Source organism: Paralichthys olivaceus, chromosome 12, assembly GCF_024713975.1.
Source record: "Paralichthys olivaceus isolate ysfri-2021 chromosome 12, ASM2471397v2, whole genome shotgun sequence".
Classification (NCBI taxonomy): domain Eukaryota; kingdom Metazoa; phylum Chordata; class Actinopteri; order Pleuronectiformes; family Paralichthyidae; genus Paralichthys; species Paralichthys olivaceus.
The window spans coordinates 19067809-19094863 of NC_091104.1; the positions used below are offsets into that span (position 1 = coordinate 19067809).

General features: G+C 40.4%; 3 protein-coding genes across 4 annotated transcripts; 1 reads left to right on the forward strand and 2 right to left on the reverse strand.

Annotated features, from left to right (window-relative positions):
- Positions 1-27: 27 nt before the first annotated feature.
- tmem54a (transmembrane protein 54a) lies at positions 28-5582 on the forward strand. Its single transcript, XM_020084931.2, has 6 exons — positions 28-200; positions 2200-2396; positions 3248-3307; positions 3818-4012; positions 4100-4237; positions 5212-5582. Exons 1-6 carry the CDS (start codon positions 188-190, stop codon positions 5365-5367), a joined length of 759 nt encoding a protein of 252 aa, XP_019940490.2. The 5' UTR covers positions 28-187; the 3' UTR covers positions 5368-5582.
- An 89-nt stretch (positions 5583-5671) lies between these two features.
- Positions 5672-10958, reverse strand: LOC109628055 (probable histone deacetylase 1-B). 2 transcript variants are annotated; one of them, XM_069535277.1, is made up of 14 exons: positions 10735-10958; positions 9917-10029; positions 9425-9542; positions 9243-9317; positions 8978-9116; positions 8701-8842; positions 8529-8621; positions 8320-8428; positions 8095-8235; positions 7435-7543; positions 7181-7311; positions 6938-7090; positions 6742-6793; positions 5672-6648 (listed from the first exon to the last, which is right to left on the reverse strand). In XM_069535277.1, the coding sequence occupies exons 1-14, from the start codon at positions 10784-10786 to the stop codon at positions 6621-6623; spliced, it is 1455 nt and encodes a 484-aa protein (XP_069391378.1). In that variant the 5' UTR covers positions 10787-10958; the 3' UTR covers positions 5672-6620. The 2 variants fall into 2 exon arrangements, with proteins under 2 accessions (XP_069391378.1, XP_019940487.1); XM_020084928.2 differs by having other exon boundaries at positions 6920-7090.
- A 588-nt stretch (positions 10959-11546) lies between these two features.
- lck (LCK proto-oncogene, Src family tyrosine kinase) lies at positions 11547-25507 on the reverse strand. Its single transcript, XM_020084747.2, has 15 exons — positions 25429-25507; positions 25254-25331; positions 25127-25180; positions 23129-23241; positions 22527-22587; positions 21494-21584; positions 20234-20332; positions 19986-20089; positions 18822-18971; positions 18575-18727; positions 17509-17688; positions 14951-15027; positions 12721-12874; positions 12425-12556; positions 11547-12293 (listed from the first exon to the last, which is right to left on the reverse strand). The coding sequence occupies exons 4-15, from the start codon at positions 23234-23236 to the stop codon at positions 12073-12075; spliced, it is 1530 nt and encodes a 509-aa protein (XP_019940306.1). The 5' UTR covers positions 23237-23241; positions 25127-25180; positions 25254-25331; positions 25429-25507; the 3' UTR covers positions 11547-12072.
- Between the last annotated feature and the right edge of the window lie 1548 nt (positions 25508-27055).

A 27055-nucleotide genomic window follows, 5' to 3' on the forward strand; every position in this document is an offset into this window, starting at 1 on the left:
GTGTGTGTGTGTGTGTGTGTGTGTGTGTGTGTGTGTGTGTGTGTGTGTGTGTGTGTGTGTGTGGGCAGGTGAGCGTCGGTAGAGGAAGACAGGGACAGACTAACAACTGCACACAGTCTAAAAGCTGCCAGAGATGACTTTAATACACCTATTACATTGATGCGAGCTGAGAGGACATAAATCCACCATGGTTAATTTAGGTAAGTTCACCTTTAATGGGTTAGTTTCACTGAAATGCGACATGTAGTGTTTGTGTGTGTGTGTGTGTGGTTAGTCTGATTCCTGTGTGCCAGAAGTTTTAGGCGTGGTCTGCGCATTTGTAAACGCAGCTCAGACAAGAGACAGTTGTCCTACATGCCCTCTCTCTCTCTCTCTCTCTCTGTGTTTCAGCATTTGTCACATTGTTATTTCCAGCAGACCTCATGGAGACCAATGAAGCAAAACTTACTGTAGGAGTTCCTGGTTAAGCTTAGGGAGTTGAGTTTAAGGTTCGGTTAGGCATGAACTGTGGATATGGTTTTGCGTATGCATTGAAGTCCATGTAAAGTTCTAATAAGGATAGCTGTGCAGACCCTGTGTGTGTGTGTGGCACTCTTTCTTAATTTTTTCACCAGAGTAATATTTTATGCCAAGTTTCTCCTAAATAAAAGTGAAACCTTTGGGTATCTGTTGCATAGGATTATTGATGATGGGCTATTGATGGGTCAGGTCCATAATACAGTACAGGCATTCATGCGATATAGTTCCTATTTTTACAAAACAAACTAAATAAGGTCAAAAGTATCTAAGATCTCCAAACAGAATGAGAGAAACACGCTGATCCGTTGTAACTATCAGAAAATGTAACACTAGAAGAGACACTACATTTTATAAATAAACATTCAGGATATGAATAATAATAAAAATTCATAGAGCATGTTTTAACACATAGTACAAAGTGCTGCACAACAGCAGAACCACTGGTTAAAATACAGGAGTACAGAATGAAATATTGTAATAGAGATAAAACAATCATAATGATCTTATTATAATTATAACTCTGCACCACGGTTAAATTCGGTAATATCAATTTGAACGGTTTTAGCTGAGACTTAAAGAAGACACTATCTCAGACAGACAGTCTTCTTTCCTCAGGCAATTCATTCCAGAGACTTGGGACAGTGATGGAACACACTCTCCCCCCTATAGGTTTCAGCCTATAATTCAGGAAGTGACAGCAGAACCTTAACTGAAGATCACAAACTCCACAGAGACAAACTGGGTATTAACAGATTTAGGGTCAGGCGATGACGATCCTTAAAAGTTATCAATGCAATTTTAAAATCAACTGGGAGTCAGTGCAAAAATGACAAATCAGGCGTGATGTGATCATATCTCTTAGTTCCAGTTAAAATCCTCACTGCTGAATGTTTTTGTTAGTCTCTACAACACAGTGACAGTGTGTGATACTTTGCACTTAAATGGCAACAAACACTACACAAACAATATTATGACCAAAAACACCGGTGGTGTTTCCACAGCACCCACCTGTAGGAATGAATGAGACCGAGATGGAAGCCAGTGTAAGTCTCCACCCAACCCCCCCCCCAGGCCAGCTGACTCTGGTGGTGAATGTTTGAACACCCCACCCAAACCTTTGTCCTGTTGAATTCATGGAGGGGGAGACATAACGTGGACTTTAAGGGTGGGTGGGTGGGTTGGTGGTTGGGTGGCTCACATTTGTCCCCTCAGAGGTATAGGAACTTAATAGTGCAGCAACACAATCTCCCCAGACCCCACCCTCCCCATCTCTGAAATGTCACCATAGCTGCAGCAGCTATATGGTGGATGACATCATCAGTTGTCTCTGCAGGGGTGCGGAATAGTTGTGGGCGACTGCCTTATATACTCAAGTGTTACTATGGTGTGCTCAACCGCTGGCTAGCTTCCTGTTTGCTCTGCTGCAACGTCAAGTCAGCTCCCACACAATTTCTCACAAGTTACAGCTTGTTCTGTATAACCGATGATGTTAAATACACTTATGTGCATGCTCTTACTTCACATTTCAGTTGGCTTCTGTCAAGTATTTACATTAGAGCCTCATGCTTCACTCTGGCAATACAGGCTGCTGAACAGCAATCACTATTTAGTCGTTTTAACATTATATTATAACAGAGTTGAGTCTATGAGGTCTCAATGACATATTTCTTCTTCCTGTAGGAGTATGTTGTGCCAGCCTCAAGGACAACAAAGCCCTGATGAAGATGGGGCTGGGGCTGGTGCTGGTGGGCCACGTCAACTTCCTTCTCGGAGCACTGGTGCACGGTGCTGTGCTCAGGCACATTAACGTGCACTCTCAGGCCCGCACCATGGTCTACGCCATCTCTAACGTCATTGCCATTGTGGCAGGCTTGATGGTAAGTGGGAGCAGAGAAGAATTTCGAATCAATTTGGTATTACTTTTAAGGTTTAAGGTTTAGCCACATATTTTACATAAAGATGGACTGTGGAGTTTCAACTCCCTCTCCTTGTCCAGAAATACATTGGTAATATCCTGGATACAAACGCCGCCATCTTGGGTATTAGGAGTCAGAAGCTGTGTCTCAATTCAGGGGCTGCAGCCTTCGGAGGACTCATTCTACCTTGTTCATGAAGCCCGCCTTCTTCGTGGGCCACGTAGACCGTGACCTCTGAACCAAATTTAAACTGGTCTGGTCTACAGAGGATTTCCACTATCGGTGTCACTAGCTTGTCCCACCCTTATTGGTGTTTCCTAACAACAGAGCTGACGTTAGACACACTAAGAAGTCTGCGATACACATGCTTGTCCAATCACGTACAGTCTCTCTAAACTCTAAATAAACATGTGAGCAAACATCAGTAAGAACTATCCAAAATGTATTTGACATGTACTTGGACTCTTATTTGGTCCAAGTCCTGTCCACTAACATGGAGGTGGCTGGATTTATGACATATACAGCAGCCAACCACCAGATGGCAAACAAGACACTTTGGCTTCACTGTTTGGGAGCTCTCATGTCGTCCATCTTTATATGTAGACTACAGTTTTAGCTATGAAAGGTGTTCTTGGATAATGGATTTAAATTGCTGTTAGTACTAGTTTAAGATAGTATAAGCAGGTTATACTCTATGTATTATATATTTAATCCTAAAATAGAACAATTTTGAGTGATATGACTGTATCATCTGTTATGTAATTTATGATCTGTCTGTGATTACTCAACCTGTAACATCTTGTGTCCCTCAGGGAATCATAGGAGGAATAACGGCCATTGTGCTGTCCAAGAACAAGAGGAACAGGATCCTGGTAAACAACTGTCCCCCTCTCAGTGACACAGCTTCTCCCTCCTCCATTCAGCTCTCACATCTGTCATTTACTGGCTCCATGTCGGGACTTGCCCTTTGTGTTGCACTGAACTCATGGTGTGCTCAATTTAAATACATGGAAGAATTTGCATACAGGTGGTATTAGCTTCAAGCTCTTGCTTCCCTTTGAAAGAGTGGTGGATCTTGGATTTTTTTTAAATCAGGATACATAAAGGGTTCACAATTTACACAGAGGGGCCAATTATATATCCAACATCCATGCCCAATTCCTGATTCAGTAAGGTGCACATTCAAGTCATTCCTTGTTTATTGTTCGCTACATTGATAAAGAGGGCTATTCAGATTTCAGCTTTGGCCACAACCCCCCTGGATCTGCTCTTGGATCTGCCCCTGCTCTACCCAACAAAGACAAACCCATTTTCTTTTACAGGGGACAATATGTCTTATTTTACACACTCTAAAATATATTGTCATGATGTTGTGTTTACAGAAGTGGGTCCTATTGGTCTTCGGCCTCCTGGCCGGCCTCCTGGCAGTTGCCTCCACCTTGGCCTTGTCTGTTTCGATTGTAAAAGCCATAATTGACAAAGGGAAGGGGCTTTTAACTCACTGCAAGTATTCTGCTAAAGACGTCGGTTCTTCCAGCATCACATACGAATGCCCCTTTGACCCCACCCGTATCTATGTAAGTTTAACTCAAATATTTACCTATTGAAAGTTTTGCAATCACTTGAATTGCTGGAAAAACCTGGAAATATTTTGTGTTGATCAGGCGACCACAATCATTCTGTGGGTGCCTCTCATCTTAATGTCCGTGGTGGAAGCGGTGTTCTCCTTCCGCTGCTTCGCTGCCTGCACTTCATACCTCTACCTGTGCCCGTGCAGGACGAGGCCTGTCCATCCGAGAAGGGTAAGTCACTGTCACAGCATCGACTCTGTCCACAGCGTTAGGGTTAGATAGACCTGCAAGCATTTGTCTCCGGCTGTGTGTGTTTGTTTTGTGTGAGAGCATAGAGTGTGTTATGTTTCCTGTGTCACATTAAAGAGGGATGCGTTAGAGGAAGAGTGGGTCGTTCACTAACCAGAGGGTTGGGGGTTCAATACTTGGCCTCTCCAGCACCTATGCTGAAGGGTTAGGCAAGGCACTGAGCCCTCAACTGCCTGATGTCTGTTCTGTCAGTGTGATAGGCGTGACATACAGAGGCGCTTTATAAAGGTGTTTGAATTGTGATTGTGATCATGACTCGGGGTGTTAAGCACTTTGAGTGTTTGTCTAAGACTAGAAATGCAGATCATTTACCAGTTAAATTTGAATTACAGATTTGCTTTAGTGTATTTAAGAAAATGTGTTTTGCAACAGGACAGTGATAAATGAGGTGTTTTGAAAAGCAAAAAGTTTGAATTTGAATAACGTTCGACATTTGAGAAAAATAAACAGTAAATAACACTGAACTGACCTGTCTTTATTCTGTCCACAAATATCAATGTGGCATTGAATATAATACAGAGGGATGGGAATACAGACAGTGGTTAAGACCTGCTGATGAGACAAACCTGACGAGGACAGTGTGGCAACTTTGTCCCGCATCTCATGTTGTCTCATCACCATCATTTTTCCTTTTAATCCCAGTCCTCACAAATATATGTTAAATGTCCTGTGGGCTTGTGTGTTAATTAGTAAATATTTCCAATAAATACGATTTTAGAAATTGTCAGTCTAGGAAACAGAAAAATTTAAATTTTCCCTTGAGACTGAATGTGTGAACAGCAATCTTGACTTTCCCATGTTAGGTTAAGGACAGTGTACAAGCATAATACGTTAACAAAGCTTAAGTCACAAATGTAAGTTGGCTTCTCTGACATTGCACTTCATGGTCCGTTCAGGTGCGAATCCAAAGAAGAATTGACACCCCAACGCCAGCACCAGACCCAGAGATCGACGCTGAAGGTGATGCTGAAACTGATGCTGAAGCTGAGCCGGTGGAGCAGGACGATCTGCTGGATAGCAGCACTAGAGTCGAGCAGAGTGAGTGGCTCTGAACCAGCTTAACCTAATGTCATAGGTTGTATGTGAAGTTGTTGTCATTTATGTCTGTTACACAATGAATGTTTGGTGAGGTCCTTTGTCAGACAAACACAAAGACATTTTATTTCCCTCTACATCACAAGTTTCTGTTTATCTGATAAAATACTGCTGGTTTGAAATAATCTAATTTTGTTTGTATTGGTATAAAAATAAATCTGTGTCGCCTGTATTTTGACTTTAAATAGTTTTCTTATTCAAATGCACACAACAAATCAGACATAACATTTTAATACATAATAAAAAAACAACACATTTACATATTTTTAGGGCAGATTTTTATTGGTTTAAAATGTGTACAACACACACCAGAGTCTGTCACATTTAAATGACATTTGTGATCTCTCATGTGGAACACTTTTGCTTATGTTTATCAGAATATAAATATATACAACAAATGAATTAATTCTTGCATGTGCCTCATATTGTACACTGGGTACTAAAGAGTACTGCTGGATTGTATAATATACTGTATAGTACTCACACAGTACTACACAGTATATTGGACATTCAAGTCCTCAGCCTGATACTGGACCCAAAACATTTTTTTATATTCTGGGTCACAAATTTAACAAAGAAAAAGTGAATGTGTCAGTAGAGGACACGTCCTATCATAACCTAAAATATAAGAATGTAAATGACACTGACACGTAAGAGGTATATAGGTTTAGACGACCCTCTTAACCATTCTTGGTGACCTTAACAGGCAAGACCAGTGACACGAATGTAATGCAGAAAAAGATCTATTGTACAAACATGCTTGAACTACATATTCAAAAAGGCACAGGGCTAAAGTGGGGGCTGAAAGACATAATAAAACAGAATAGCCAAAAATATCTATGATTTAAATAAATTAAATCAGTCAGATATATAAAAGCACACATGTAATTAAGCAATTTTGTACAGAGTTGCTTCACAAAAGGGAGGAAGAAGTGTCACCGCTTCAAAAGATTGAGGACAACAAAAATGAAAAAGCATACAAAAACAATACAAGACTCAGAAAAACCGCCAGTCCATAAACAGCAAAGTTGAAAAGTTGTCCTAGAAAAACATGATAAGAGCCTCCTCCTATTCAGAAGGAGAAGGATGTTTCAATACAAAGGTTTAGTCCTTCACTGATTTCCATAGCCGCAGCCTTGGATGATAATTGATCTAAAAAATGTGTGATCCGTTCTGATCAGCTGCACTGGCATCATTGGTGCTGAGCACCTCAAGGTGTCTTGGATTCCTCTTTTGGCCTAAAGAACCAAACAGGAAAATAATGAATACTCTCCATCAGCCACTCCCTGGAAACCATGGTCAATAAACGTATGCAGATTTTTTTTACTCACTTTGATGTGTCCATTTTCTCCTCCTCTGGTACCTTCTCCTCTGTTTTCACTTCTATGAAATAAAAATAGAATCACAGCGTTTTAAACATGATAAAGTATTGTGAGTATATAAGCTTGAAAGTGATCTCTTCTTTTTAAAAAAGGGGATGAGATAAAAATAATAAAAATGAATAGATACCTTTTGTTTCCTCCTCACCTTTCTTCTCCTTTTCTTCTCCCTCTTTCTCGCCTTCTGTTTTGGCTCGCTTGGCTTTCTTGAAGCTGGCTGCGTTTCTGCGGCCTCCTTCGCCTTCATCCTCCGAGTCAGAGAACTCCTCCTCACATGCTATCCTCTTGTCATGAGCACGGACTGTACGTTACCAGAGGACAGAGTTCAATCAGAACGTGACGTGAGGACTGCACGATAGTGAAGAAAATGAGGAGTGCAAAAGGTGCTTACTGGAGATGCGTTTGTTGGGGTCGTCTTCCTCCTCATCTCCACTATCCTCCTGTACAGCGTCTTCTGGGATGGCCTGCATCTGGACTCCTGGGGCGTGAGGCAGCATACGCAAGTTCTCGAACAAGCGCTGCCTGGAAGATAGAGAGTTTTAACCTTTACTTATTATGCGTCAATGACAAGAACAACATGAAAGCGGTAACTGGTGAAGAATTAATCAGATAATGCTGTGAAATTATGCACGATCATGGACTTACTTGATCTTCTCCAGGTAGTCGTTGGTGTTCTGGTTGGTCATGTTGGAGGGGCTGATGTGCAGTTTGAAGTCCGGCCCAAAGTACTCAAAGTAGTCGTTGTATGGGAGCTCTGTGGAATTAATAGTAGATGTTTTCAAAGATCAATATGCAATTCTGTATTACCTCTTCTAAGAAAGTATGTTTTTATTGAAATGATGTTACTGTTTATAAAAGGCTGGTAAAAACGTTTTAAGCCGGGCTCCTTTTATGTTTCTCTGAGAAGAACACCCTTTGATAACAGGGCTGCAAGTTATTATTTTTACTGATCTAGATATTATCTTCCATAAAATGTCATCCATGTAATGTCATGACATTTGCACAGTGACAGAGTCATCTGAAAATGGATGTTTTCTTTTACGTGATAATTCTTTTCAAAGGTCTTTGAGTAAATAATCAAACGGAAGCCAATCACCGCATTTAAGATGCTGTGTCAAAATCATGTGTCTTTTAATTTAGCTGATTAGCAAGTTTTTCGTCAGAGTTTCTCACGATACAAATCATATTTAACCATGAATTTTGCATTTGACAACACTATGGCACAGCCTTTTAATATAAATAATATACGTTTCAAATGAAAACCAGATAACCTGCATTCAATGTAACATGGGCTTAAACACTCACCATTAGGGATGGAGGAATCAAGGGCTACAGCAGTTTCATAGGTCCAGCAGCGTGCCACGTTACGGATGGTGTAGCCTCCTCCACCCAACATCAACAGGGGGAGGTTGAAGCTTTTCATGTACTCCACACACTTAGCATGGCCTGAACACACATCATGGGATGAATACAATATTTAGAAATAGTTCGAAAACACATCATGAGGAGAGAAATCTCCAGTTAACTTACCTTTAATGGTGAGGTTAAAGCAGCCGAGCCTGTCTCCTGACAAAGAATCGGCTCCACACTGTAGAACCACAGCACTGGGCTGGTACATCTCCATCACCTTGGCCATGATCTACACAAACAACACCAGCCACTTTCAAATGTGCCTGACCCTCCACAGCAATATCAACTTCCAAAATATGACAAAAAAATGTAAATCTGTATTTACTTACAGGTTTGAAAATGGCTTCATATGACTCATCATCAATCCCATCCCTCAGTGGATAATTCACCGCGTAGTATTTACCCTTCCCAGCTCCGATGTCCTTTAGACAAACATCAACTTTAATATAACTGTGACAATATGGCTTATATGTGCAAAACAAAACAAAATGTAAGGCTTACCCTCAGATCTCCTGTGCCAGGGAAGTACTCTCCATACTTGTGGAAGGAAACGGTCATAACACGGTCTGTGGTGTAGAAGGCCTCCTCAACACCGTCACCATGATGGATGTCAATATCTATGTACAGAACTCTCTGGTGGTACCTGGGAAAGAGCGGATATTTTATTAATGTTGTGCTGTTTTTGACCCACAAGGATTTTCTTCAGAACAACTATGTCAAGTAATATCTACTCATGGGAAACCACTCTGTAATCAAGTAATAGGGCTTTTGCTCTTACTTCAGTAATTCCAAAATAGCCAGGACAATGTCGTTGACATAGCAGAACCCAGAGGCCTCAGACTTTTTGGCGTGATGCAGGCCCCCAGCCCAGTTGATGGCGATGTCCGTCTGCTGTTTGTTCAATTTTACAGCACCGGCTGCACCACAGCGAGGAGACAAGAATTAACAGGGTGATTAAAATAGTAAACTTAACAGATTAGTGGGGCAGTGACGGCATGATTACTGTCCAGCACAGCATGATTGTCCGAAGAGAATGAACTTACCAACAGAGCCTCCCCCTGAGAGCTGGCAGAACTCAAACAACCCATCGAACACTGGACAGTCCTCCCCAACATTAACTGCAAAGGAATAGCACAGAAATGAGCATTAAGAATATTTCCACTCGTGTAAAATTACACATTTTAATTAACTTTATCTACGTGGTCTACATCTGTAGCAAACGTACATCTCTGCATTTGTTTGCTGTACTCAGACATGTTGTCAGGTCGGATTGAACGCAGGAATTTGATGTAGTCATCGCTGTGATACTTGGTCATCTCCTCTCCGCTGGCTTTGTGCGGACGCTGAAATAGAAGAGGACAAAATGAAGGTCCAGGGTAGACACACAGAAGAAGCACGTCAAGGGGGTTATGTTTTTACCCCTGCATGTTTGTTGGTTAGTTTATTTGTAAGAAAGATTATGAATAAACTACTGGACAAATAATCACAATACTTAGTGAAGGAATGTGGTATGGGCCATGAAAGAGGCCATTAAAGTTTTTTCAACAATTTCCCAGGTTCATGGACCTTGATGAAAAAAAAAATCAGGCACATTTAAAAGGGACATCTATAAGTTTGTGCAACTTGGTGCAGCTTGATTGAATTTGAGCAGGATAGTGGTCATTGGCTGAGGTATGTGCACTAATGAATGCTTTTGTAGTTCTGTTGTTTCACATACGTATATCTCCATCTTTCTGTAGAGGCCATAGTTGAGCAACAGGTTGTGTGTCATGCGTATGCGGTGGGGCTTCATGGGATGGCCCTGACCATAGTAATAATTTCCAACATCACCTGAAATGAGAAAAGAAATAAAACACACGTTATTGGATTTTTTTTTTTTGCCTCCAAAAAACTTAAACGCAAGTAAACTAGAGTCACTTTCTCACAAGCATCACATGCACTGAAAAGATACGTGATGGTATTGATCAACATTCTAATGCCCGTGGGCTATGCTGCTACGATCAGACCTCAGATACAAATCTAATCTCTTCTATTAAACTCCACATACTCCTCAGATACACGGGAAGACTGACGGTACACGAACTTGCACAAGCAGATGGGAACAAACGGGTATTTCCCGCTGAACTACCCGGTGTGTGATGCAGCGACACGAGCCATTTTAATGTTAGCTTAGTGTTCGCGTTAATTGCGGCGACAATGAAATACTCACGTCCCCATTGTTAGCACGCTAGCTAGCGACGATAACTAACCCGGGTAAAGTGCTGCGGTCTGATGGATAAACGTCTAAATAACGCACGGGGGAGTAAACAGAGCATTTAGAGAAACGGGGTAAATACCATTAGCTCGTGAACAGTGTGTGTGTGTGTGCTCTGTTTCTAAATGATGAGAGCCGCCCGATGCTCAAGCTAACCATGCTAGCCAACGTGCCAGGTTAGCATGAGGTGAAGTAAAGCTGCGAGCTTTTGTTGGCGCAAAGCGGCGGATTCACCGACCTGTGCACCGGCTGTGATACAGAAGAGCAACACGGACACTCACCGTCATAGTAGTAGCAAACTTTTTTCTTTGTTCCCTGGGAAGTGAGCGCCATTTTGGTCTTTTAGGCTGCGTTTCACTCGCTCACTCGCTCACACACTCACACTCCAGCAGACAACAGCAGCGACGAGAGGCGGACACTTTGTATGGGTCTTATTAACGGGGTGTCGTCTCCTGTCAACAGGGGGCGACACACTCACTCTGCCCGACACAGTCCAGGCCCCAACCTATGGAGGACAAAACTTTATTTCTTTATTCATATCTATATCTTTACTGTATTTTTCCTTTATTTTTTAAATATGATTTTTCCTATCCATCTATCTGTCTGTCTATCTATCTATCTATCTATCTATCTATCTATCTATCTATCTATCTATCCGTCCGTCCGTCTATCTATCTATCTGTTTGTCTGTTTGTCCGTCCGTCCATCATCCATCATCCATCCACCTAACTATCTATCTATCTGTCTGTTTGTCTGTCTGTCTGTCTGTCCGTCCATCCATCCATCCATCTATCCGCCTATCTATCTATCTGTTTGTCTGTCTGTCTGTCTGTCCATCCATCCATCCATCCATCCATCTATCTATCTATCTATCTATCTATCTATCTATCTATCTATCTATCTATCTATCTATCTATCTATCTATCTATCTATCTATCTATCTATCTATCTATCTATCTATCTATCTATCTGTTTGTCTGTTTGTCTGTCTGTCTGTCCGTCCATCTGCCCATCCATCCATCCATCCATCTATCTATATATCTATCTATCTATCTTGTTGTCACTATGTAACAGTTTCAGCAGGGGTGGAGTGTTTGGTATTTATGAATCATTACTTTTTATTACATCCTTATTGCACGGGACAAACGCCAAGTCAGTCTATGGGACTGGTGCATTTTAAATTGTGTGAATTCTTCTGATTCTAATCAAACACTACACAGCATACATGAAAAGTGATTTTTACCATAAGCAACATCATTTGAAAACATTTATTAAACTTAAAATGTAAAACTCAGCTGCAGCTGTTTGACAGTATATACATGTTGATATAAAAAAGGAGCACCAGGAGAGCATCAGGCAGTCCTCACTTTATATCAAGTCGCATGGTGATCACCCTTCCCCTCCCAAGGCTCTTCAGTGATGCAGCTGTCACGAGACTTTCAGGTTCACAGTCCACATGTAATTGCATTACATGTAAAAGGAACTTCAGATAAGTTTGATTCAGAAATAATAATATTATTAATTAAATCTCAGTTCGTATTCTATCATATTCAAGGTATGCAACAAACTCCAGCATGCACCCTCATGGCTGCACCTTTAGTTTGAGTATATTTATGTCTCTATGTCTTTCTGCCCCAGCAATGCTCTTCCTGGTACTGCCTCTCTGTGGCAGTGAGGAAATCCTCCAGAACGCTCCTCAGGTACTCGAAGGTGGGCCTGTCATCTGGGTTTTCCCTCCAGCACATGCCCATGATGTTATAAAGCCCCTCCGGACAGTTTTCTGGCTTTGGCATCCTGTAGGCCCGCTCCAGGTTCTGGATCACCTCTGGGTTGGACATACCTGCACAACAGGGAGGCATTTGATATAATGTCCTTCGGAATTATGATCCAGAGACTAGCGAGACTTCTAATCTGCTGTTATTATGAAATTATTTTGAGATGGACTATAAAGAATACAGTAAATGTATTTACCAGGGTAAGGTATACGTCCATATGTGACTATTTCAGTGAGGAGGATCCCAAAGGACCACACATCTGATTTTATGGAGAAGGTCCCATAGTTAATAGCTTCAGGGGCAGTCCACTTGATGGGAAACTTTGCACCTATGAACACAGGAGAAAAGACACTAGGTGAGGCTGCTGCAGAGATTTCTAACATATCCTTATAACAACCTTTCAATATAAAGAATAAGACAGAATGTATAGCTTGGACATCGGTTTCAGGGGTAATCGTATGATTTAAGTGATCCTGTGTGAGTTCTAGTTACCTTCTCTGGCTGTGTACTCATTGTCCTCAATGAGTCTTGCAAGTCCAAAGTCTGCAATCTTACAGATGAGTTCATGAGACACAAGGATGTTGGCAGCTCTCAGGTCTCGATGGATGTAATTTTTCTGCTCAATGAAGGCCATGCCATCTGCCACCTGCAGAGGACAGCACATCATCATATAAGCCATTCATGTGTGTGTCTGTCTGTGTTCAAGCTTGAAACACATGGCTGTGAGGGACCTGTGTGTTATAGCATTGTGTAATGTTGGACCGTTGAACAAAAATATTTCCAAACCTGGGTGTTAACCATTTCCTCAGGTCACTTTTATTTACCCTTTTTACCTCCGTGTTCTGCCTACATACTCCACCCAGGTGCACTGCTGTGCCGACTCCACTTCCTGATACTAAAACCTGTCCTCCTCTGTTTTTTAATGTCGTCTTGCCTCTACCTTACCACAAACCGGCTAATTATTCCATTAGCTGTTTGTGATTCATTTAAAAACTGCACAGGTCATTTTCACAGAAGCTGATCTCACAGGGAATCTAATGACTCAGCAAACGTATCTGTCTTGTGTCTAAACCAAGAGAATTCCCCACCCACACCTAATATCTGTGTTCCTATATCTGTTTCAAGTTCCAACCATGAAGATTTTGGTGTATGTAAATACTTCAGACATAAGAATCTATCACATAGGTGTGATGGGTCCTGAAGGTCTTGTCAGAAAGCTGAGATCTACGTATGTTTATGTACGGTATTTCACAAACTCCCACAGTTGTCACGACCCGGAATCCTTAATGACGCTTAACTCTCCCCATTTGTTTGATTGTGGCAGAGATATGTGAAGACACAGTTTCCAATACTTCAGCAGAAGCATGGTCATTAATCACCTGAATTTTTATGGTCCATCACATGATAGTTAAAGTTACTTGCTTTGAGCTTTCACCACAAATGCCTATAGTGCATGTCGGCCGGCTTGAGTGCATCTTTCTTTCCCCACAAAGATCTGCAGGAACTCTAGCTCTCTGCTCCAAGCTCTGAGGCGTCACATAATTTGTCTATTCCGAATGAAAAAGCTTTTGTCTTGCTAGACTCTGTAACTTCAGTCTGTCTTCCTGTGGTTTTGTTTTCCATTCCCACACCTTCAGCCACAGTTCCTTTACTGAGATGTAACATTTGAAGAGGTAAAGGTTAGTGTGGAACATGATTCTTGATGAACCATAGACAATAGACATTAGAGATAGACCTGTTTTGCTCATTTGCTTTGTTACAAGAGTTAGATAAGAAAATTGAAACCACACTTGTGCCTGTATGCTCAAAATGACCCATAGACCCAGCAGTTGGTTAGATTAACCTAGCATTAAGACTGGAGACACTGGGAAGAAGCTAGTTTGAAAGGTCTACCATACCAACAACTGTAAATACTCCAAGCTGTGGTTGAATGGCCAGGAGCAGTGTCTTTGTGGAGCCTGGCTGTGTTACAGATACTCATCACTATCACTTAAACTTGCAATCTGCAAACATTTAACATAACCAACAAAATTAATATTTATAGCTAAATGGTATGTTCATAACATTAACGTAAATTAGTTGGCAGGATAATGCAAAATTACTAAACCAATTTTTTCCACTTTCTTTAACATTGAGTGTTTTTCCACATCTAGGAACAATTCAGGGATAATTCATGGATCTTGATGAAAGAGCCATATTGAGGAGACTGATATTTATGAATGTACGCAATTTGGTGCAGATCCAAATAAAAAGCTGGGTGCACTGAATTTAAATGAGGTCTAATAAAGGAACTGTTGGGCCTTGGTGGAGGTAAGCTCTTGACTGAGTGGTGCTTACTCTCTACAGAGCTGTTGAAAAGCATCTTATTGTATCATGATGAAAGAAAACAAACTCATCACACATAAGTTGGAACCTTAGTGAATAACTTAAAAATGTAGTGTTGTCAAAGACATCTGTGAATTTGGCACAGTCTGTTTGGCAATAGCACAGTTTTATTTCTGCCATAGGGTACAGACTGACTGAAATCATAATACACACATGTGCACACACAGCTGTGTTGCTGTCACAAGATTCATGTTGAGTGTAAGCCTCATTAAAGCAGGAGCCAGTTTCCTGTCTGTGAGGACCTTGCTGGGAAAATTGAAAGTGAAGAATAAATGAAAGCCTATCTGCTAAGTGCAGTGTAGCGAATAGAGAACATTGAAAAAAAGGGATGTCTTGCCTGAGATGCCATGTCTATCAGAGTGTTCATGGGCAAACTGCTTCCCTCCGTTGTTTTCAGGTAATCCACGAGGCTCCCTGTAAGACATTACATCCAAGCTTTATCTCTTCAGAGACGAGTCATTTAGTACTTCCTGAATATAACAAATGCAGGAGCCAGAAGATTAAGAAACAAATAAAGGTTCCGTTTTATAAACTGGGAAACAAAAGTGAATTCTTGCTTTGTTCAAACATCATGAGTCCCCACAGACATAAATAGATAGACCAGAATAGCAGTTCAAATCAGGGAACATAACACTGTGAGGAAGTACGCAAAGCATCACTCAAGGCTGATGCCTCGTCTGTGACAGCGAACTTTGTGTGGAGCTTGATTAGGACAGGACAATACCTCTGCACACCGGCTTACTAAAGGCCAACCAAAGGAAATACTTTGAGAGGAATGACTGTTCCAGGAAAGGAAAGAAGAGGCATAAGTCCGGAAGACTGCTTTTTGAAGTCTGAGAGCAAGAGGAGCACTCTTTGTCAAGGTCACAAAGGGAAGCTGGGACGACACGCCTGTTTTTTTCCATCTTTGTTGTCTCTGATAATAAAGAAACCGAAAAGATGGGAACTCCGAGGCATCCATTCTCCTGACAACAGAGGAGACGACTGTGTCCCGTCCACACGTGGATGCCAGACAAAGAGGCAGCCTCATGTAGAACCACTGCCGATGGTTTACAGGCTGCTCATACAAGACCATACAAAGGAACTCCATTCTCTGCAGCTGTAAGGCTGGTGTTGTGTTTGTGACAACGTCTCTCTATGTGTTTCGTCATTGTTGCTCCCAGAGAAGAAGATATACAAAGACCTTTCAGGTTAAAATTAAATAGATAGTAATTTATACTTTCATGTCAAGTCTTAAAAGAATATTTAAATTTAAACACACAAATGAATCAAGTTTGTTTAACCTTAAAGGTCCAGTGTGTAAGATTTAGGTGAAAGGGAACTATTGGCAGAAATTGAATGTAGAATAATCCTCATGATGTTTTCACTAGTTCATTTCATCTGAATTGTATGAATTGTAGTTTTTCTTTACCCTAGAAAAGGCCCTTTATATTTAAATACTTACATACTTGAATATTTACATTGAGGGGGTCTTCTCTACGGAGGCCACCATGTTTTTGACATTAGTCCAGACTGGACAAACTAAACACTTTTTGAGTTTTATGACAACTAAAGGCTACCACAAGTTCTTTTTCACTTTTGGAAGGGGAGGGTGAGGTGAGGGGTGTTCAGCTGCAACATGCAACTTCAACACTAGATATCACAAAATTCTGTACACTGTACCTTTAAATTAACAAGCTATATTAACACAATTCTTGGTGTTTTAGCTATTTTTGTATCTTTTTAAGTTGGCAATACTTTTTCTTTTTTCAGCAACGATACGACAGCAGCATTGTTGTATAATGTAATTGGAGCTGTAGTCTGCAGACCCTGTTTTTGTACAATTATATTTCAGATTTTTTGGTCATTTTGCGTTGCTAAGAAGAAAGAGAAAAAGAGGATGATCCAGTTGCAAGATACTGATCAAACTGCCATTGTCATTGTTTACAATCCCAGTGTTCCAAGACCTGTGTGCATGTGTCTGTACATGTGCCTTAATACAGAATCTGGAAAGCGGCCAGATCTCATCAGGGATCTTGGTGAACAATAACATGGTGAATCACCCTCTCCAGTTTTAACACCCCTAATCTCAGACTTGCCAGGAGAGACTTCCCCTTGGTGAGTAAACACCAGTGAACAGCCTGGAAGGGCCCGGAAAAGAAGTGAGAGTTCATGTTTGCGTTTAAACATTTGAGCGCAGAGTAGCGAATACGGGAGGGTCATGAGGAGAAGCTGAAAATAGCCTATCAGAAGCCAGGCCACTTCAGTGGAGCAGCGTGCTTTGAGAGGCAATGCGATCATAACATGTCCAATCATGGGTGATGATTATACTGTATAGTTGCAGTAATCTGCATTTCATCTCACATCGTATATCAAACTTAGATAAATCACAAGGCAGCTGTGGTTGTGTGATCAAAAGACATTCAGCTAATTCAACATGAGTCACTGGACTGAAGAATAAAACATTAAAACTGATGAATAGGTTGAGAACGCAATGGGGCAGCCCCGTTTTTGTTCCAACATGTTCTCCCACCCAGCGTCCGATAACAGATCAACATGTTTGATCCTGAAAGTTTATAACACACACTATTTGTCTTCGCCCCAGGCACAGAACTCTCCCTGATGACACTGTCTGGTGTTCAGGAAGGGTTAGGGTTGGATGTTAAGGAAATTATTTTTTTAGACAGGCTTAGGCATATTTTCCTTGCCTAAACTGAATTGAAAGTATAGATGGTATGATGACAGAGGGATTTCTTTTTAATTTACCTTCAAATGAAGAATCACTTCTTGGAAATACCCTGTTTGAGGCTTTCAGTGATTTAGAATCCTTTCTTTACATGTGGTATTATCAATAAAATGTAACTTTCCTGGCTGATACAGATATTGTATGTACTGGTATACAAATATTTAACATACCATTCTCCATGTACTCCGTCACAATAAGAATTGGCTCCTGGGTAACCACAGCAAAGAGACGTACGAGGCGAGGATGTTGCAAGTTCTTCATCATGTTGGCCTCGGCCAAGAAGGCCTCCACCGACATTGTGCCTATCTTCAGCTTTTTAATTGCCACTTTCCTGTCGTTATTGTATTCTCCTGTAAACACACATTCAATTTAAACATCAGTCTCTGAAGTACATTGATTAAAACAGACTACATCTACAGCCATGACAGCAGCTCTGCGAGTCCTTGGCAAAGAGGTGCTTTGAGATAAATGCTAACACACAGTCGCAATAACACATTGATTTTTAGCAGCTATGTTTACTGAACATCACTGACATCACAGTATCACTGTAAACATCATGTTTACACTGAACATCTTATCATTACATGTAGCAATGCTGGGAATGAAATCATATTCAATGTGCTCCTCCGTCATTTTTATCTGCAGTGGAAACTATAAAGGATGGTTATCACATATGTTTATGTTAACTACACTTCCATTATTAGAATATGTCCACAGACTGATGTTTAGATAAGAACACTGAAACAAACAGTGCCAGGTCTACATGCAAGACGATCCTGTAAATAGAAAGTGGCTGTGACGAGTTCCATGGTTGGCAATGTTTAGCTCTAATACAGTGCTTTGTTTGGGATGTTGACCAGAAAATACCCCTGCAATTGAATAATTAGGGGGTTGTGGAACAGATTATTTCAACAGTTGCCCTCTCGATCAAAACATTTAGACTTCTTGTTTTACTCAATACTCCACAATAACAAAAGGGAATTCATGCAAGTATTGTTCAGGAGACAATTCCTCCCGGAATGGTCCCGGAGACGGTAGATGAATAGTTTTTAGTGATGTTACATCATTCCCCTGCTAACCAGCTCAAACAAACAGTATTAAGCAAATGGGCTTTGTACATGAGCGGAATCTCTGCAAAATGATTTGCATGATTGGAAAAATACACAATAATACCTACGTATTCTATTCCTCAACCCACCACCAGCTTTTTAGTTTTTCGTCAACTCTGATACTCACCCATCCATACTTCTCCAAACTGTCCTGCTCCAAGCCTGCGCAGCAGCTTCAGGGACTCTCTAGGAATCTCCCACTCATCCTGCCACCAGGGCTTCTGCGGTGCCCTCGACTGACAAGGTTTCCCCAGCTTTGTGCACAGTCCATCTGCCTCGCCTGGATGCCACAGCGAGGAAATTGGGTTAAAATGAATTCAGATGGAGACCCTGCACAGTGTCTAATAAGTCATTCCTCGAGAGGCTGTACGTACGCGAGTGATGTTGGACAAGCTCCTTCAGCGAATTAAAGGAGATCTTGGCTGTGATGTAGAAGCCACCGTTGTCCATGTTGCGGATCCTGTAGTGCTTGACTCCTTCACCTGCGACTTGGTCCAAGTCCCTGATGGATAAGGAGTAAGATCCTATGGCAAAGAAGAGGCACAATTTTCCGTGAATGAGCGTGCAGATTTCCATGATAGATGAAACTGGAGATATATTATCTTGCAACATGAAAAAAAGTTTATATTGATGGATTTGGATTTGGTCTTATTTTGATTTGGGAGCTAATCATGATCTAGGTTTTGGAGTTTTAAGTAATGCTTTGACTCGGTAGATGAGTATTAGCAGTTGACAGGAAGTATTGCTTTTAAAATAGAGTCAGTTTACTGTCAGCTACCATTGGAGCATGTTTTTCTTCACATTTTGGCAAATTAACATTATTTCGATTATGCTGAACCAGCGATGAGCACATCCTGTTTGCAGTGTTACAATGGATGTAGTGAGAGCTGCAAGTGTGAAAGAACATTAAAAAAAACTTGTTCTTTAAAAAGTTATGGAGAATAGATTACATTGCTTTTTCTGAAACTTTTAAGTGGATTTACAAACATTTACTCATAATGGACATAATGATGTCCTCATGAAGTGTTTGTGGCGACATGATGGTCCTTGTGTCTGTTTTTCACCAGATACCTCACAAAGACATGCAGCAGAGGTTAACTGATTACTCTACAATGTAACTGTGTTAATTTTTGTCACGTATATGGAGAGGTCATCAATTCCCTGTACATGATGCATTTCTAAAATAAATGGTGGGATGACGTCAATATAAATAATGAAATGTCTTCCTACGTTTTTATTCTTTACGGTAAAACAGATAAAGTCTGTAGACAGGAAGGAGAGCTGTGGGAGGGCCATTTTTGAAACCCTGCCAGTAAAAACAAGATGAAACAGTTTGAGGAGCATGATCTCACTTTTGTGGTACTTGTGCCATCGTATTATTGGTCCTACTTTGATTTTTTGTTTGTGGCATTTAAAATGCTACTTCTAGCATCTGTGTAACTGTGGAAGGAAATATTCACATTTCCGGCAGTGACACCATCTTGCAAAACGTAAAATTAGGTTTTGTTTCGATCTGACGACAAAAACCATCAGCTCACCTTGGGAAGTCTCACTCTCTCGAATCAGGAAGGAGCCTTGCGTATTCCCAGGAGCGAGGAGGAGCCTCATGGCTTCATTTCTAGAAATGCTCTTGAAGAACCATCTGCAGCACAAACACACATATATTGTATATGCAACGCTTTTTTTTGTTATGCTAACCACTTCCCTTTCTCCAGGGACCCAGCATGCACTATACGCAATGAAATTGTGTTGAGAACAGTATCATTTTGTTTCCTGTGTGACGTACGATTCAGTCTCCATTGTGGTCATAGCAACAAAGTTGTGTGGGATGTAGCCCTGCTGGCCTGTGGTGAGTGACTCCGCCAGATACCACTCCGGATCATCCCTGGATGTCAGAGGAGACAGCAATGATACCATGAGTAAGTTGCAGGTCCGTGATGCCTCACAGCAGTCTAGACCTTATGGGGGATGAGAAGCTACAAAACCAGAAGGCAGTTTCGAATGGGTACCCACAAGTGCAAAGCGTTTTTTTGCAACGTGAATGATCACTGCCTGAAACGAACCATGTTACTTGTTGGCGGGTAAATGTCTGGTCTTACATATTGGCACAAGAGACAGAGGAGACCACTGAGAAATGAGACACCTTCATGAGTGGCTTTTATTCTTTAACCGTATTGGGTACAGAGGGTTAACCTTTGGAATTGATCAGTAGACTGGTTGAAATAGTAAATATATTAAATCTTAATTACATTTCTTCGTTTCAGCATCTGTCAGGGCCATAGCACGGAAAACCTCTTTTACTATAACTGTTCAATTGTATTTTTGTGAATTATAATCTGGCCCCAGGTACAGAGGACAGTCTATCACTGTTCATGTATTTAGTTAATGTTTTGTTAGATATATTTTTTTTAAGTTTCAGATTTAATCTAAAATGTTATGATCAGCATTACAAGAAAAAAATTAATGTTGTAAATGTGCAATCAATGCATTTTTATATCCAAAAATCTTACTGAGGACCCAACCTCAGTATTCTCAGGTATGTTGGTTTAAAATAAATCACAGTTTGCAGGCTGGGTCACCTAATAAAGGCAAATACACTTTTTTTCATAAACACATTTCTTGGAAAATGAAAAGCACTTCATGTCTGGAAGCCTGACATTAACACTTATTTTCTTTGTGTGTTTCCTGTCCTTACTTTCTTTTGAAACCCATGATGTTATCATGTGGTTCATTTAGTTGGCAGTAGAGAGGAAGGACACGTAGGGTGAGAATGAACCTGACTGACATGTTGCAAAGTCGCCTGTCAGACAACATCCTGGGGCATTGTGAAAACACTGTGCACCCCCGACCAGGCCACTGTGATGACCCAGGTTTATTCATGAAGCTGTAAAGGCTGGTTAACATGTGAGGATGCACATGGCTGATCATGCTGCATTCACATCGGTGGAGTGATGTTGAAGGTGACTGAACAGTTGTCTGGAGCTGAAATGTCATCGTAACAGGGTTTTCTGCAGCTTTCCTCTATGTTTATATATCGGCAGCTTACTTGTTGATGATCTTGAGTTTGTCTCCCTTGTCAAAGCCCAGGTCACCATCATGTTTGGGTTCATAGTTGTATATGGCCACCACAAGGTTGTCTGCAAAAGCAATGCTGGGTATAAGTTAAAGTGAAATACACTGGGGAATATTTTAATCCGGAATGTGTCTTATATAAAGGTTTATGTTGTGTTTACATTTCTATGATATTGATAAATGGCTGTCTTTCATCCCTACTGCAGTGTTAAATGTGTGATGGTTGCCTATTATTGAAAATTTGGCCACAGGTAAGGTGTATCTACATAATCTTAAAGGTTCATTGTGTAGAATTTAGTGATATCTGTAGGTGAAGTTGCATGTTGCAGCTGAACACCTCTCGCCTCGCCCTCCCCTTCCAAACATGAAAAAGAAACTGTGGCAGCTTTAGTTGTCATAAAAACTCAAACGGTGTTTAGTTTGTCCAGTCTGGACTAATGTGAAAAACATGGCCCTCAATGTAAATATAAAGTATTTAAATATAAAGGGCCTTCTCTGGGGTAAAGAAAAACGACAATTCATACAATTTAGATGAAATGAACTAGTGAAAACCTCATGATGATTATTCCACATTAAATTTCGGCCAATAGTTCCCTTTCACTTAAATCCTACACACTGGACCTTTAACCCAACTAATACATTTTCCACCAAAGTCAAATTTGTCCAGTTGGCTTAATGAGAGATTTTTTCCTGTTGAAGGCGTTTGAACACATTTATTTTGTTGTTTTTCAGAAATAAATTGTTTCCTTGGAGTCATATTATTTTGCTTCCAAAGAGAAACCAACCCCATTACGAGCTACAAAGAATGCTACAATAATTAGCTTTTTATATTATGTAAGAGAAATATAATACTGCAAGTACAGGAAGATGACATGATTTTTGATCATAGGCTATATAAATAAGATTGATTTAGTGAGGCTTTCTCATCATATTACATATTAATAACAATATGGACAAATGCACCAAACACAGAGACAGACACTGAAAAACGTATTGTGTCGTATTACCTGGTAAAGGTGATGTAGGAGGTGAATGTTGTGATGGGTAAGGAATCAGCTGATCTGTGTACTGACGAGAGGAAAACAAGAGAGCAATAAAAGATTTATGTGATAACAACATATATTATAGCATGTCACATTCACAATGAAAACCAACTAACGCAGATCTCAAACTGTAAATCAATAGCAGTTATGTTTTTTTTTCTTCCAGACGAAATGTCTCTGTATTGTGGCACATGCAGGTGGTTTTCTCCCTTATTTCTAATCTAATGAGACATCTGACTCGCACAAGGAAACAAGAAGCATTGGGGGAATAATTTCACCGCCATTTAATTATACACGCAGGAGACAACTTCCGTCACAGTTATGTAAGTTATAAAAACATTTCTGGGCAGTCACACACAATAGCAGGTCGTATTTCATAATTTTCCCAGCAATGTGACATGAGTAGTTTCTCCTGAGTGTTCATTCACAGTTTTATTCAGTTATTCCCCCAAAAAAACCAAACCCACTAATGTCAAGCATCGCACAAGCACTTAGTATGTACAGTGTGAAAACACGAATACATGTGCATACAAATGAAAATAACATTTATGGATGATTTCACTTACTGGATTACATGAGTCGGGAGGTATGGGACAGTTGCAGTGTTCACAGATTTCATCCAAGTTCTCAATCCAGTCGCTGTCTGAATAATCCAAACTGCAGTTACATCCCATCTTTTCTGCAATTAAGAGGTTAGTATTAATAGTAATTATATATATATATATATATATATAATCAGATTTTTAAATGAAAAAAAATTGTCTAATTATTTCCAGCGTTCTACTACAACGTGGTGTCGGCAAATGAAGTATTTTGAATTACACTGGGGCACTACGACAAATATGGCTGTAAAAAAAAAATCTAATAAAAACAAATAAATCAATGTTTCACTTTAATTGTTACTTTTTGATATTTGTAAGTGGGGGAAATGTACAGAAGATGCTAATTGTTCTTGTTTCCCGAAACTGCTGTAACTGAAAGCATCGCCTCAAAATGGAGGCTCAGTGGTAAATCATGATCTAAACTAAGAAACAAACATCTCTAAGTTTTTATTTTAGATGCTATTTTTGACTCCTTATATACATACACACCACAGTCAAATCCAACCACAATCCACAACTAAAATGTGACCACTTGCATTGCTGCAAATCAAAGGCCTTTACTTGGTCTAATTCTGATTCAGACTTGAATAATAGGCTCTATAAAACTGTAAAAATACTAATCTTGTGTAATCCAATGTCTTCACGTGCTTTGCTCTGTGGTGCGCTGCACGAACTGGCTTTATTAAGCTCACTTGGCTCCCACTGAAGCACTCGTGGAACAGGGTCAGTGGGCTAATCGCAGCGGCCTTCTTTCCCAAAAGACTCAGAGCCGTGAGAAAAATCTGAGGAGGCCTGACCCGGTAATAACAACCCACCAACTGTACTGGGAGCCCAAAAGATGAACCACAAGTCTTTCTTTATTATTATCATTATCATCCGCACTCCTACGCCTGCTGACCTACACTCAGGGAGTCACACAAACAAAGTCAGCATTTTCCACTGAGGGGCTACACACTTCTTTTTATAACCTGCAGCTGATGGCCTCAAAGGATGTAGATTGTTATTGTTTGTGAAGTATCATGACAATGAAGATGGTAAGAGAGGTCCATTAGACTGATCTAACGCACAACGGACTGTATTCATGTATAAATGTATGTGTCTGTGTGCATTTATTTTTGATTTCTTCTTATACGTCATATATATAAATATATATATTCCCTTTTTCACTTGATTCCATTTTCATATTTTTACATTTAGATATTCAATGATGGCACCAGGTAGAGACATGGAGAAACGAGAACTTCTTTGAAGAGATAACTGGTTGTCTGTTCTAAGTGAAGCTTGTGGGCTGATAAATTTATTGATTATGTCATAAATCATGTGATTTTAGAGGCGGTTTTAAAAGAAACACCATTTTGACATAGAAAAAAGACATTTTATTTTTATCTTCTTGATGACGCATCAAAATCACATGAACAATTATGTGCTTCACGTCCAAATTTGCATTTGTACTTAACAAATAGTTACCTCTCATATATAAACCATATGTATGAATTTATAAACACGTATGTCCCTGGATCTTCCATCTGTTTTAATTACAAACTTGTAAATTGGATAAGTAAAATACAGCCTTTCATATATTAAAACGAGAAAGCATAATATTTGCCTCATGTGGTTGTGTTGTTTTTGTAACACTGTTTTATCAGCAGAGACAATAACACGCCCATATGTGTTGCTATTAACTTTTATGTTAAACTATCAACACAAATAACAGCAAAGAATGGCTCTGAGTAACATGTGGCCATCATTTCTGGGTGTGGAAGTTATTCCACTCTACTCAACGGTTTTTAAAATACAATGTGTTTCATACAAAGGTCAAAAGATCAAAACAATCTTTCTGATTAATGTCCAGTATTTGCTCTAACACATATAATAAGGACAAGGAAATTACATTTTGGCTATCTATTATTTCTTTATCTGATTTCTAAACTTCTGTAACAGAATCAATAGTTTGACACTCACCTCTTGAAATATGAGCTGTTTCTTCAAAAGTCCAATAAAGTCAGATTTCAGGTGCTGCCATAGAGATATTCTTTATTTAATAGTTCTTTATTTAAAGGAGCTTTTTAGCTTCGAGTGAATTCCTCACCACATGAGCCTGGGGTGTGACGATGTCATCATCAGCTTCTCGTATTCTATCTCACAGCCAGGCACACTGATGTGGTATCTGTGAACACACGAACGTGAACACACACTCAAGAGATGTGTGTTTCCTGTCGTTGGAGGGTTGAGAGTTGCTCTGCAGACTTCTGACAGGTGCTTACCTTTGCAGCTGTGTGAGCACAGAAGGAACGTTACAGGCTCCATAGTGAAAGGGGGTCAGGACAGCACCTTTCCTAAAGTGGGAGACACAACGTTTATGTTCCAATACAGTTAAGAGAGGAGGTGGTGGTAGGCTGTGGGGAGGTTGAATTTGTATGGTTTTGTGTTTCCTCCTGTGTAGAACACAGACAGTGACCTTTAAGGTGTGGAACACTATCGACGTGGGCCTGAGGTCGTGGGTCCATGGGTGATCCCGTTTTACGGTGACCCTGAGAGGTCAATACACTGCAACTCACATCTTATGTGGTGTGTCTATTTGCAACTGTAGTGTGTTGAACTCTCAGGGCCAGTGTGTCATTGTGCATGATTGAGTATTTGATAAGACAGAGGAATTCAAATAGCATCAAACTAATCTTAACAGTATTATAATCACATTTAAAGTAATACCACACGTCAATTACATTTGGTGATTGATTTTAGGAATAGTTGATTTTCTCGTCTCAAGCTGGTTTATGATAAAAACAAAAGAGCCACAGAGGCTATTTCCATCTCTCAGACTTGTGGTTTGTGTCTCTCAGTGTGGCCAGTGAAGCATTTAAAAATAGACTTTGGCCTGTTTTCAGTTTCAAGTCAAAAGTGATTTATTTTTTTAATTACACAAAAACCATTGACCAAGTGTCAGTGACTGGAATACCTTACGTATCGTTCTTTTAACCTTAGCTTCCTGTGTAATGGAAGCCAAACCGTGGCCACATTAGATTGGGGAGAGGAGACATGAAATAAGATGCATCTTAGATTGCGTGAACTGTCGCATTTTCTACCTCCGAGACAACTCTGAGCTGTCGTCTCTTGTGGTGAGTGGCTGCTGCTGCTGTTGCTGCTATAGAGCATGCACTGGCAGGAAGTCAGTCCAAACAGTACAGGAAGCGCACTGAAATATGTGCTCAGAAGACGACCGTGGTAAAAATAAAAGGTCTCACTTGCTGAAACCACCTGCGTTTACACTATTATGAACTCATGAGGACAGGTGAAGTAGTTTCACTTTTGAAATAAAGTTGCACCACATACCTACACCATCTTTGGATCACTGCTTGGGAGAGACTCTTTGAGCCTTTAGGAGTAGTCCTACTTTCCCTCTCAACCACGGGTGTCACGACTTCCAAATGTGGCTGGAAATCACGTTCTGTTACGCAATCAAAAAAAGATACGATCGATATGCAGAAAGTTTTCCAGCCCTCCTACCTCTCGCTTCACGATGCAGGTGCTGGCCTCTTTTATGTGAGTGTGTGTGCTGCTGATGCTTATACACTCAAACACAATCTTTAACAAATTCAAACAGTTTCCCAAGAATCAGTGGATAAATATGCTTTAAATGGTAAATGGTTGTATATAGCGCTTTTCTAGTCTTGAAGACCACTCAAAGTGCTTTACACTACAGTTTTCCATTCACCCATTCACACACACATTCATAGAGTGCTTCTATAGCTAGCACTTTTTGTTGTTCTATTGGGCAGTCTGGGGTTCAGTATCTTGCCCAGGACACTTTGGCATGCAGATGGGAAGACTGGGGATTGAACTTCCGACCTTCTGGTTGGAGGATGACCGCTCTACCCCCTCAGCCACAGCCAC

Bases quoted from the DNA above. Each gene is read 5' to 3' on its own strand.
- tmem54a (XM_020084931.2), top strand. The intron at 2,397-3,247 runs GTAAGTGGGAGC...TGTGTCCCTCAG, and splicing joins CCATTGTGGCAGGCTTGATG to GGAATCATAGGAGGAATAAC. The intron at 3,308-3,817 runs GTAAACAACTGT...TTGTGTTTACAG, and splicing joins ACAAGAGGAACAGGATCCTG to AAGTGGGTCCTATTGGTCTT.
- LOC109628055 (XM_020084928.2), bottom strand. From the start codon at position 10,786: ATGGCGCTCACTTCCCAGGGAACAAAGAAAAAAGTTTGCTACTACTAT. The intron at 9,318-9,424 runs GTACGTTTGCTA...ATTCCTTTGCAG, and splicing joins CAGCAAACAAATGCAGAGAT to TTAATGTTGGGGAGGACTGT. The intron at 6,649-6,741 runs GTGAGTAAAAAA...TTGGTTCTTTAG, and splicing joins GAGAAAATGGACACATCAAA to GCCAAAAGAGGAATCCAAGA.
- lck (XM_020084747.2), bottom strand. From the start codon at position 23,236: ATGGGATGTAACTGCAGTTTGGATTATTCAGACAGCGACTGGATTGAG. The intron at 21,585-22,526 runs GTAATACGACAC...TTGCTTTTGCAG, and splicing joins TCCTACATCACCTTTACCAG to ACAACCTTGTGGTGGCCATA. The intron at 17,689-18,574 runs GTGAGTATCAGA...GTGTGTTTACAG, and splicing joins GTTTGGAGAAGTATGGATGG to GAGAATACAATAACGACAGG.